Here is a 12,431-nt window from a genome sequence, read left to right as displayed (position 1 = left end):
GATGGTTTTTCCTGTTGTTGCAATCTTTTCTGCAATCAAATCTGATGTTGTTTTCTCAGCTGCAGCAACATCTGCAGTGTGGGAATTAGCTTAATATTTTTCTTAAGGTTGATTGTTCACAGCCATATGGCACGTCCTTGAAGGTCCAAAAATGGTAAGGTGGTCATTATACCTCTTTTGAGCTCTTTTTTGTGAACTTTTCTTGGTGACGTTCTTGTAAACTTTTAGTGGTACCAATAAACTTTTACCAATAAGTGAACCTGGTTGGTGTAATATTACTAATACTGCCCTGATGTACCAGTTTAACCATATTAGGTTATTTAAGTTAATTTTCAACTTTCTAACATTATTATCATAGTATTTTTAATAGTTGATTTTATTAGCTGAGATTAAAGTTTTTCACAAATAAAAATAATTATTTTTTTATGATAAATTATGTATAAATAAACCAAAATATATTTTTTAATACTGTAAAATTTTTAAATGCTGTCATTTCAGTATAATGTCCAAACACATACTTTGCTCTTCAATTTTGATATACATATATATATATGTAAATATTAACTTTCAAAAAAAATGATCTTTATCTATACGGGATAGCACTTTTTGGGAAGCTAAAGTTAGGCATTTATGGCTAAATCAATAACTTTACCTTTACTAACTTTACTATCACAAGGGTTGGGTCATACTTTAAAAATTTTAAAAATCAAAAACTGCAGATTTTTTTTATGTTTTGTATATCATATACATGTAATCTATATGCATTATATATCATATAAGTGTATATCTATATGTATACATATATAAATACATATATAAGGTCATACATTTACTTGATGAAGATTATGATAATTTAAATTGCTGATTTTAAATTGGTGTTTTTTGTTATTAGCTCAACCTTTGATAAAATACTGCAAAAGAGAAATATTTAGAGTAATTGACTGGCCAATGACTTTTTCTGGTAAAACTATCTCATTGAGTTGCCCAGGGATATCCATAGGTATATTTATGTAATGTTTTGTATAAGTTAAGTTTTAATTTAATAATTCATATTATTCATTAAATATATAAATATATGATATTTAATTATATTTAAATTAGGCGTAAAATATTTTTCTGATATTACTTTATTTATTTCTGATGTTCTTTATTCATTTCTGATATTCTTTATTTTTTTCTGATATTCTTTATTTATTTCTGATATTTATTTATTTCTGATATTTATTTATTTATTTAAAACAAAAAAGTAATAGCTAAAATAAGAAATTTTAGTGGTAAAGAATTTTTTAGAATTTTAGAGATAAATTTTAAATGGTTTAAAAGGTGTTTGATAGGAAATTAAAAGTTACACTATATTTTGTAAAAGAATTACACTATGTGGTTAAATGTTATATGATATTTGTTTTAAGGATGTACATTATCTTTAGTAACTAATTAAAAGTGTTACCATTTGTTAAAAACTTGATTTATGTACACATGTTTTACATATGTATGTGTATAAACATGTTTCATTATTTATAAAATGTATAATTTGAAGAACAGAGGATTGATCCCATAATAGGTCTTAAAGAAGTTGAATTTAAATTTACAATCAGATATTTTACAAAAACTTGTTTTTATTATAATTTTTAAAACTTAAATGTATGTTAATAAATTTATACTAGCTGACCGGACCCGTAAAATATGGGTTTTCATAAAACCAATCATTTTTATACTTATCTATTCTACATCAATCATTTCTATAATTATTTATTATTTACTTCAATACTTTTTAGGCAATGGTAGAAAAACAATTTGTTCAAAAAAATTGTTTTAAGATAAAAAACATACACACCTTTTCTGCATACATAGAGCTAATAAGAGATTTAAAAAATGGTTTGTTTTTCTCTTACACATATATCTTATCTAGATAGCTCACTGGTTTAATGCGCTGTCATTGGTGTCGTTTTATGAGGGTTCAAATCCACCACAATACATTTTCAATTTTTTAAATTTATATATATATATATATATATATATATATATATATATATATATATATATATATATATATATATATATATATATATGTTTAAAGCGAAAAAATACCATAAAAGACTTTTTATTGTTCAAATTTAATTATTGTTAAAAATAAAAGTTTTTGTTAGCCTGCTATTTTTAGCCCAGGCTATTTTTTTGTTACAATATCTATGTAAAATATAATATTTATAGAACTTCAAAAATGTTTTATTTTGTAAAAAATCAAAAAAAATTACAAAGCAAACAAAAAAACGTGCAAGAATTTAAACCATGATGATTCACTTTATAAATGCTGCAAGCTAACAACTTAGGCTATTAAGGTGTACTGTTTGACAAATGTTTTATTAGTATTTAATAAACAAAGACAAAACAGCAAATTAATGCTCTGAATTAAAATTAAGGAGATATTAGCGCAATGTATTTTTTAAGTAAAAGTTAAACTGTAAAACTTGAAATAAGTTTTAACATAATTTGAAGTTTACTCGAGTTAGATACTTGCATACACAAAAAGTGATGCGGCTTTTTCTTACCATAACCTTGGTTGCAATGGCTGCCAAGAGTTCCTTGTCAAAAGGGCACTACTACTACTACTACTACTACTACTACTACTACTACTACTACTACTACTACTACTACTAATATTACTACTATTAATTTCAGCATTGATATAAAGACATTGGTGATTACTTTTAACAGTTTAATCAATAATAAATCTATATTTATAAATGTACATTATTAAATTTATATTGGTGATTACATTTAAAGGAAATGCGACACGGAGTTGTGTCGAGGAATTGTGGCAACAGCCTGACATGAATGATTGTAAATCAAAGAATACCTTTTTAAAAACAACAGAGGTACAATTTTACTTATGTTACAGTGTTTTTTTTATATCAACTGATTATAACCAGCCAGAAATAAATTAAAGTTTTATTGTAAATATTACTCTATTAAAAATCACAAGTTGTTATATTAACAAACATTAGGATTTATTTTTATTTTTTAACATTTTTTATAGAATTGCATAAACTGTTATTTACCATTTTTTTTAAAAAATTAATGTGAATTAGTTATTTATAAACTTTCTATGATGAAATGTGAACTGCATTAGCCACATTACTGGAATTTTTTGCTAATGATATTTTTTTCAAAATATTATTGTTTGAAACAAGCATGAACACTCAAGTTTATAGTTTGCACAATGCCTGAAAGTTTTATATCTGAAACGTCAAAAATTGAATAACTATATTGTCATATTCGATGTTGTACTACTATTGATATCCTGATTTCATACATAAACAATTTGTTTTTCTGTGCAACGGCCTTGTTTGCCAAGGCTTGTGTTTGGGAGTTAAAGAGTTTAGAGAAAGATAGTGTAAAAATAATTTTAAAAAAGTGAGTAGCCTTTTTATCCTTATAACTTCTTATAACTTAGTGTTTTTGGTAGTGTTGAGCTTTTACAGACTTTTAAATTTACCGGTAAATTGATAAAAAATCCATAATTTACTGGTAAATAACAGTGAAATCTGTAAAAAGAAAAGAAAAAAAAAGAAACTCATATTAATTTTTTTTTTCAAAATAATGTCTTTATAAGATTCATACTTAATATCTTTGTTGATAATTGTTGTATTTATAAAAGATGAGCTTTAAGTGAATCAACTGGATTGAACAAAAGTTTAAGATTGGCAGCTTCTTTCCAGTAGCTTCATAGACCAACATTTCTTTTAAAATGGATTTAAGTCCGTGGGGGCTTTTTTTTGGACAAATACTGAGTTGCGTCCTCAAGTTCATTTTTAAGTGAAAGTAAATTTTCGTTGAGATTTTCTGAGCAACACATTTCTTGAATAAATTCATCTGGATTTGTTGGGAAAATTCTAGGCAGCAATTTTTTAGCAGAATTTTGAAGTGCAGACTTCAAAGGCATTTTGAAAACTTTTTAACGTTCTGAATTAGAAAGGTATTTGTACAAGCATACAAAATTGCTCTTCCTTTTCTCTTCAAAATGTCTTAAAAAGCAAAGAGTTGATTGGTTCAATAGCAGTAACAATGTCATATAAATTGTTTACTTTATCATCACTGCAAGTCAAATGCGGAGAAACTTCTTTTAATACTTTTTTGATTGAGCCTTTTACTTTGAGAAACTATTTAACAATCAGCAGTAGACTGTTTCATCTTGTTCTGCAGTCAAGGATAAGAGAAACCTCTTTTCTGTGCTATTTCTTGATTTCTACTTGGAGAAATCTAATCTTTTATCAAAAAAGTAAAAAAAAGTTATTTTCGAAATAAATTTTATTGATTTTTTTGATAAAAGGTTGCAAATGTACTTTCATTTTTGCAATGGAAACATTTTTATCCATAAATGCACCAAAAAAACTAACATCAGTGTCAGATTCAGATTCGTCACTGGTGACTTTTTCTTTGTTGCTTGTTGCTCGCAGTGTATTGTTATCAATTTTTTGGTAAAGGCTTCTAATATAGAATTTTTTGAACTGCCAAATTCCATAGGTGTGATATGTTCTATGCTCAGTTGGAACCAATTTTCCAAACTTTAACTTCATGGAGACTCCATCCTAAACTGAGCAAACAGTGCTGTCTCAATTATTCAAGCCACATTCTGCCACTTTGTATGTGACAGCTACTGCAGCTTTTTCAGCCGACAAAAATCCAGAAATTTGAGTCATGCCTAGATTATAGTATGTGTGTTTTTGATGAATATAAATATTCATGTAACTTTAATTTTCAAAGAAGTATAATCATCCAGTGTGATCGAAAAGCATTTTAGAATGTTCATTTATATTTTTAAAGTGTATTTATGGTCAATTCTCATGCTAGCTGCAAACTTTTAACTGACTGGATTAATTGCTTGTGATTTTTTGGAAAATCATAACTTTTTTCACACATTGCAGATTGAATGAAAGAGCTGTTAACAATGGCATGGAAGCTAAATCTATTCAGTGCTGTGGATCTTGAAATCATTTCTTTAATTGGTTGCATTGGGAAAAAATTTAAAATCTTAGGTTTTTTTGAGTTTGTTCCAGCTTTTTTTGTTGACTTTTCCTGTGTTAGTAATGTAAAAATTATTATTTACCAAAATTTACTGATAATATTACCGTTAAATCAGTAAAGCAATTTTACTGATTTACCAGTAATTTTTAGGTAAATTTTTTGGTAATTTTTTTCTCTATTTCATAATAGTTGTTTTTTTGGCTGTTCTCAAACAATAAAAGTCAGAGCTTCAACATCAAAATTACAATTAGCTGCAACAAAGTGAAACAAAAAGATGACAAATAGAGCTTAATAAATTATGACTAGTTCAAATTCAACATAATTAATATATGGATGAAGTATTTTATTTAAAAGTGAAAAGTATATATAAACTTTTATAGCTAAAATCTTCTACGGATGTTTCAAAAGAATCAGAGAGACTCTCTATATATGTACTGACTAATAATAATATGCAATTTGGCAATGATCTGGTCAATGTTATTGATGCTGTTGAATCTCTTGTGAAAAGTTCACAAATTGTTAATCAGCAGCAAATATCAAACTTTTCTCAGGTAACTAATTTAAACTATTTCTTGGTGTCAGTAATTCTTTTTCAGCCTGTTTTAAACTTGGTGTCAATAATTCTTTTTCAGACTGTTTTAAACATAACAAGTCATTTGTTAGATAAAGAATCATCAATGTTTTGGAATGATTTAACTCAGGTTAGTTTAATTCTTTTGAATAAAGTCATTCAGAGTTTTTTCAAGCAAAACTGAGTAGTTTTAACTTATTTTTAAAGATTTGAAATTTTTTGAAACATTTTTGAAAAAATAAACTTCAAATAGTTATGATATCTCAAAGTATTGTTAATAACAAGTTTTTTTATTTTTTTTTTATATTTAGTTTTTGTAATGTGAATAATGTAGAAGTATTAAAAAATTGTTATTATGCTCTAGGAAAAACGCTCTAAAGATGCAATAAAATTGTTAAAAGCAACTGATGAACTCATTGAAACTTCAGTCAAACTAAACAGCACTTCAAAAATAATTTTATCAGAAAATATAGGTAAATTTATAACAAGTCTAATAAAAGAAATAAAGGAATTAATAAATGCACATTGATAAAGAATGAATGAGGTGACACAAGGATTAATGAAATCATATTTTTTAAAAAGAAGATATGTTTGAAATGTTTGCAGTAATCTCTACATTTGAAGGTTGAACCAAGGACTATAACTTGTTTTAAACAAAAATTTTAATTGTTTTTTAGCTTTCATTTAGTTAAAAAAGTTTTTCAAAAATGAAACATAACTAATTAGCATAATATATGTAGAACAATCATTAAATTAAACAAACAATTAAACTTAAAAAGAAGTAAAAATTATACAACATTTTTATTTATTTTTGTTAAATACTATATAGTAAAAGATAAACTCGCTTTCTCTATTGAATACTTAAATTATTAGTTAGTAAAAGATGATCACATACTTTCTCAACTAAATGCTTTTTTTTTAGTTGTAAATGTCCAACAACTTTTACCAACAAAAAATGTTGTTCGGTGTGTTGAAAATGAAGTTGTAGTTCCTAAAACACTGTTGGAAGAAGGTATTAATTAATTAAACAAAATTAATTTCACATGTTCTGCTCATAGAGTTAAAATCAATAATTTCTAATGATTGTAAATATTTAGAAAGTATAAGAAATGGTTATTATTTTATGAAAATATTTTGAACAGATTAGTCGCGCTAATTTATGTTTAACTTATTTCATATGGTTTATCTTATTCTTAGGTTTTACATAGAGACTTTCAATTTTACAAGCTTTATCTAGTTGTCTAAAGTTATAGTTTGAATATGACTTAGTTTGATCTGTTTATCAGGCTTTATTTAGGCTTTTTCTACAATGAACTCTGCATAGATGTTTTTTCAGGTTGTTGACTTGCTACATAACTTATGGAGCTCTTTTTAGAAAATCATGTCAACGATTTGGGATAATGCAATAAGGCCAGATCTTATAAGAAAACATTTTTTATAAGTAAACTACAACCAAACTGATTATCAGTACACAAGTTTTGTTGCAGTTTCCAATAGAGGTTTAAGGATGCAGATTAACAAATGCATGTTTAAATAATGCAGGTTTGCAAATGCACTTATTTGTACATAAATATTTTAATTGGTCAGACATGGTTTTGGATAGGCAGTGTTTTGTTTATGTTCAATAGACTTTTAACCATAAAGTTAATGCACTAAATAAAGTTTGTGAATTCTTTTATTAGTTTCTTGTTTTGACATCATTTACTTGTGAAATGTGCAACTTTTTTTACAGAATATATAAAAATAAAGTATGTTTTGTTATATAGTAATTGAATATAAAAAAACTTGTGAGTTTAATCTTTTTCATCCTTTATACTTTTCACAGATTTTTTCCAAAGTAGGTTGCCCAAAGTAGGTTGCCCAAAGTAGGTTGCCCAAAGTAGGTTGCCCAAAGTATTAATAATTCTGTGTTGAGCTAGTTTGCTTTTTTATCTTTGCATAAAAGATCAATTATTCATGTTATATTCCAATAATTAGCACAAGTTGACTTTAATCATTTGGATTTTCATTTTTCATTTTTAGGATTTTAAGTTTTTTGAAACTGTTACTCCTGGCCTCTCCTACTTCAAAATTATTGTTAATGTTTTATGTTATACACTAAGTAGTTATAAAATTTTTTACCTTTATTTTTTCACAGACAAAAAATATGTTGTCATTGTGGCATCATTTAATAGATTTAATGAACTAATTGGTGTTCCTGAGTAAGTTACTATTTTAGTATGATTTATAATAATTTTTAATGAAAATTGCAAATTTTAAATATTGGAACACATTTAATAAAGAATATTTTAAATATTGGAACACATTTAATAAAGTTAGGATCAATCACAATATTTAGAAAATTAAATTTTGAAAGTAATGTAGTTATAACAATTCTTTGACAGATACCTGAAGAGTTATTGTTATTAATGTTTAATCTTGGTTACATAATTATTTAATTAATATTAATATTAATTTAATTAATATTAATGTTTATTAAATTATTTAATTAATATTAATGTTTATATAATTATTTAATTTCTTTAATCATGTTTTAGAAAATGTTTTTGTAGAATAACTTGTTTTTTCTTTTTAGTTATTTCAATAAAAACTTTTTGCATTTAATTGTAACTGATTAATGTATAAAAATGATAGTATTAATGATTTTTTCCTTAGTCTTTTTATTTTACAAGGTCTAAACTCGAAGAATCTAATCTTATTAAATCAACTCAACTAAAACTTAATTCAAAAGTCCTGTCGGTCTCATTACTCCCCCGTCGCACCTTACCTTCTGGAAGCTCTATTGTTATTGTTCAAAAGCTAGATCAGGTAAAGTTAGAAATAGAAACATTTATTATTATTTTTTGATGTTTATTTAAGTTTTAAATACTTCTGCAAATTAAAATTCTAAAGAATTTAAATACTTCTGCAAACTAAAAGACTTCTACAGATTTTAATACTTTTACACACTTCTACAGGTTTATAAAAGTGTTATTAAAAGTAAGCATTTTATAAAATTAAAAAAAATTTGATAACAAAAAAACTTTTAAAGCTGCATTTTTTTTATTTTATTTAGTTTTTAAACCTTTTTGTTAAAATATATCATTTTTTTTTTATGCTGATCAAATAAATATGAGATTTATTTGATCAACATTTTTGAAATTTTTACATAATTTAACACCCAGGTTGGTCTATTTTTTAAGAAAAGATTTTTAAAATCCAGTGTTGTTTTGTGCCTTTACAATATTCTTTATTTTCTGTTAATTCTCAACTTAATTAGTAATTGCTTGTAGCCTGTGGTTGAATTAGTTTAAATAAAATCAGTAAGCATAGAGTTAACTGAATCACAATATGAACCAAAAAATTATTTCACTTTTGCCAAAAAAATAATCAGAATAAACCTTTTTTATCAAGCATACATTTGATTTTCTAAATTTATTTATTCACCAAGTGCTTTTTAATAGATTAATATATATTTTATGCAGCTATAATAAAAAAGTATTAGAATTATTTAAAATGATAATTATAAAGTATTGAATAATTATCATAAATATTTTTTACAATTATTTTTGATATTTTTTGATAAAATTTTATTTTTTGATAAAGTAACATTTACTATGTATTTTGTTATAAACTGTTTTCATTTTTAGCCTTCCATTGGAACTCCCTACTGTGTTTACCTTGAGCACTTAAATAGCTTTAAGAGCTTATGGTCTGATAAAGGTTGTGTAGTGGATAAATTCAATAGTTCACATGTGACTTGTCGTTGCAGTCATTTAACAAATTTTGCTATTTTGATGTCTGTTACAAATCATAATTTATCGGTAAGTAAAGTTTTTTTTGTCAATATTGATATTAACAGTGTGATATTGCAGTGTAATAAAAAGTTTGAGTTTTTTGAAATATTGAGCTGTCATATATATATATATATATATATATATATATATATATATATATATATATATATATATATATATATATATAAATTCGTAAAAACGCTAATCTAATTATCTAATTTTCTTCATGACTGAAGCTAAACACACAAAAATAACTTAAGGTATATTTTACACCTATAAAAAAAAGCCACAAAACTTAAAAAAAAATCATTTATTTTTTATTTTTAATGACTTTTTAACACAATTTATTCAGCTTTCTTATTGTGAAAAAAAAAGTTTAAAGTATATTTTAGTTTTTTTGTTATTAAACAAAATCTTATTCTAAGAATATGGAGATTGTGAAACTTCCAAACCAAGAAAATTTAATCGTTTAAAAAAGAAAAGGTTTCATGGAAATCGATTCACAAAAGCAAAAAAGCATGTTGTGTCTGTTCAACAGGCTGTATCCTTGTCAAGTCGAAGAAAATTAGTTGGAAAACAATATCAATGTAATGACACAAACAAAAGTATTAATTATGATGGAAGTTATGTATTGTAAACTTTTGGATTTAAAAAATCTTGTATCATTTCTAAAATGCTCAGATTGTAACAGCACTGTAATGTTAACAGATAACCTAAGATCTCGAAAGGTATTTTGTCATTTTTCAAAATTAGTTGTATTTGTTGTGATTGGAATAAGCTTTCATACACATCAGTTAAGTTTTCAAATTCAGATCAGTCTTAAGGAAAAACTGTTTTTGAAGCAAACCTAGGTGCTGTTGTTGTTTTTCATGAGATAAGAAAGAGTTTTTGTGAAATGAAGAAATTTGCAAAATACATGAATATGTTTAGTATGACAAATAATTTAGTTAATTACTTGCAAAAAAAAGTTGCAAAAGAGTATAAAAATGTTGCTATTGTGTCCATGAAAAATGCAGCTTTTAAAGGAATGAACATTTAAAAAAAATGAAAAAATAAAAAATTTATCAAAATTGATTGTGCTTGGCAGAGGATTTGTTTCTTTAAATGGCTACGTGTCTGGAATCATTGCAGACAAATGTGTTGATGTAGAAGTACTCTCTAAGTTTTGTTGTGGATGTAAAATGTGTGTTGTAATACTTTGACATTAGGGAAAATGGTGTTAAAACCATGGGGAAAAGTTTTATCATCATTTGGATGTGATGTTTTTGTAACAGTTGTTAAAACTCAGAAACAAGATGCTCCTCTAATAACATGAGTGGAACACTCAACCTGTCTCATCAACCTGTTAAAGAACAAAGGAAAATCCTAAGAACAATAAAAAAGGGTCTTGATCTTAAAACCTAAAAGGAACAACTGGAATAAGAAGCTGGAGGTTTTTAACATATTTATTCAATTTATCTAAAACTAAAAAAATAATTTTAAAACATGAATTACTTGATCTTTAGTTTTTGCAATTTTTCAAAAGTTTACAACACTATAACTTTAGTTAAACTCCTGTTTTTGACCTAAAATTCTCACAGTCTGTTCATTAATAAACAAACTCGTATTCTTTTTAAAATAATAATTTTAAATAAAATCAATGCGTTTTTTAAATTTAAACTTGCAGTAACTAACATTCAAATTACCTGCTAATGTTAATTTGTTTAAAATAACGCTCACATGCACAGGTTTTCATTAAATTATAAAAAAAGAAGTTTGATACCCAAGTAATTTAGTGTTAATTTTTTTTTTTTTTAGATATTAAAACAAATAATATAACAAATTAGAAAAAATTAAACTGAATACTGAAAGAAATCGTTTTATGAAATGCTATTGAAAAATGAAAGTGTCGTTTGTTTCTTTTTACTTGCCTCCATTGAGACTGGTTGACGTTTGATTTACATTACAATTCAATAATAAAAAAAACAAGTGCAAACGCACAATGGACTGCTCCCTCTGTAGAAAAAAAACAAGTGCAAACGCACAATGGACTGCTCCCTCTGTAGAAAAAAAACAAGTGCAAACGCACAATGGACTGCTCCCTCTGTAGAAAAAAAACAAGTGCAAACGCACAATGGACTGCTCCCTCTGTAGAAAAAAAACAAGTGCAAACGCACAATGGACTGCTCCCTCTGTAGAAAAAAACTGTGATGCATTTTGTTCTTCATATTCACGATAAAAATAAACAAATTAGCATTTAATTTTGTTATTAAAAACCAGTCTAGTATTTTAGTTTAAAAAGACCTTTCAAAATGATTTCAAATGATAAAATATCCTGTGAATAACTCATTTCATTCAAGAAAATATTACTGCTGAGACAAAAACAAGAGCATCAAAGTATCGCAGTGGCATAAATTGCTGTGCTACAATAATTCAGTCAATAACAAAAATTTATCATTTTACTTTATTCCAAAGGAAAGTAATTTGAGAAAAAAAAGGTTATCTTTAATTAGTAGGAAAAACTTTGTTCCTTCTATTTTTCATTGGGTTTGTTCAGTCCATTTTACAGGAGGAAAAAGACCCATAGGAACATCTTTACTGTCAAAACTAGTTAAAGACAATATAAAAAAAAAACATTTTTTTATATTGTCTTTAAATTTCTTTATGTCTTTTTTTTTTTAATTTCTTTATTTTCTTATTTCTTATTGTCTTTATGTTTCAAAAAAATTCTATTACATGCAAAAAAAATTGATAGGCTAAGTTACCTATTATTTTTTCATTTACTAATACAATTCCATCAGGGCTCATACATAAATTTTTCATATTTTCATATAGTTTTATTGCGGTATTTTAATTTATTTTACCCCATTTACAAGCTTTGTTGAAAAAGTTATTTGTCAAAATTCTATTTAAAATGGAGGCAGGAAACACTCCTTTCTTCATGCCACAGACTTGTAGATTGTGGTAAAAGTAGCTTTTTCCATATTCTTTATTCTCTTTTAGGATAGAACTTGATATTTTTTACTTATATAATTTCTTAATTTTCATAATCTCTTTTTGGATAGAAAAATATTCTGAAA

General features: G+C 25.5%; 1 protein-coding gene across 4 annotated transcripts in view; it reads left to right on the top strand.

The window, feature by feature from the left end:
• Positions 1-12,431, top strand: part of LOC100203949 (adhesion G protein-coupled receptor L2) — a 105,499-nt gene that overhangs the window by 49,778 nt on the left and 43,290 nt on the right. For all 4 annotated transcript variants that reach the window (XM_065817325.1, XM_065817324.1, XM_065817327.1 and 1 more), the window contains exons 11-19: positions 893-1,000; positions 2,785-2,876; positions 5,406-5,576; positions 5,658-5,726; positions 5,961-6,069; positions 6,519-6,608; positions 7,734-7,797; positions 8,269-8,404; positions 9,226-9,399. In XM_065817325.1, coding sequence (XP_065673397.1) covers positions 893-1,000; positions 2,785-2,876; positions 5,406-5,576; positions 5,658-5,726; positions 5,961-6,069; positions 6,519-6,608; positions 7,734-7,797; positions 8,269-8,404; positions 9,226-9,399 — 1,013 coding nt within the window. The remainder of the gene's footprint in view (positions 1-892; positions 1,001-2,784; positions 2,877-5,405; positions 5,577-5,657; positions 5,727-5,960; positions 6,070-6,518; positions 6,609-7,733; positions 7,798-8,268; positions 8,405-9,225; positions 9,400-12,431) is intronic.

This window comes from Hydra vulgaris, chromosome 14 (assembly GCF_038396675.1).
Source record: "Hydra vulgaris chromosome 14, alternate assembly HydraT2T_AEP".
NCBI classification, from domain to species: domain Eukaryota; kingdom Metazoa; phylum Cnidaria; class Hydrozoa; order Anthoathecata; family Hydridae; genus Hydra; species Hydra vulgaris.
Note: the sequence above shows the minus strand (reverse complement) of the source record. Positions and strands in the feature narration are given on the sequence as shown.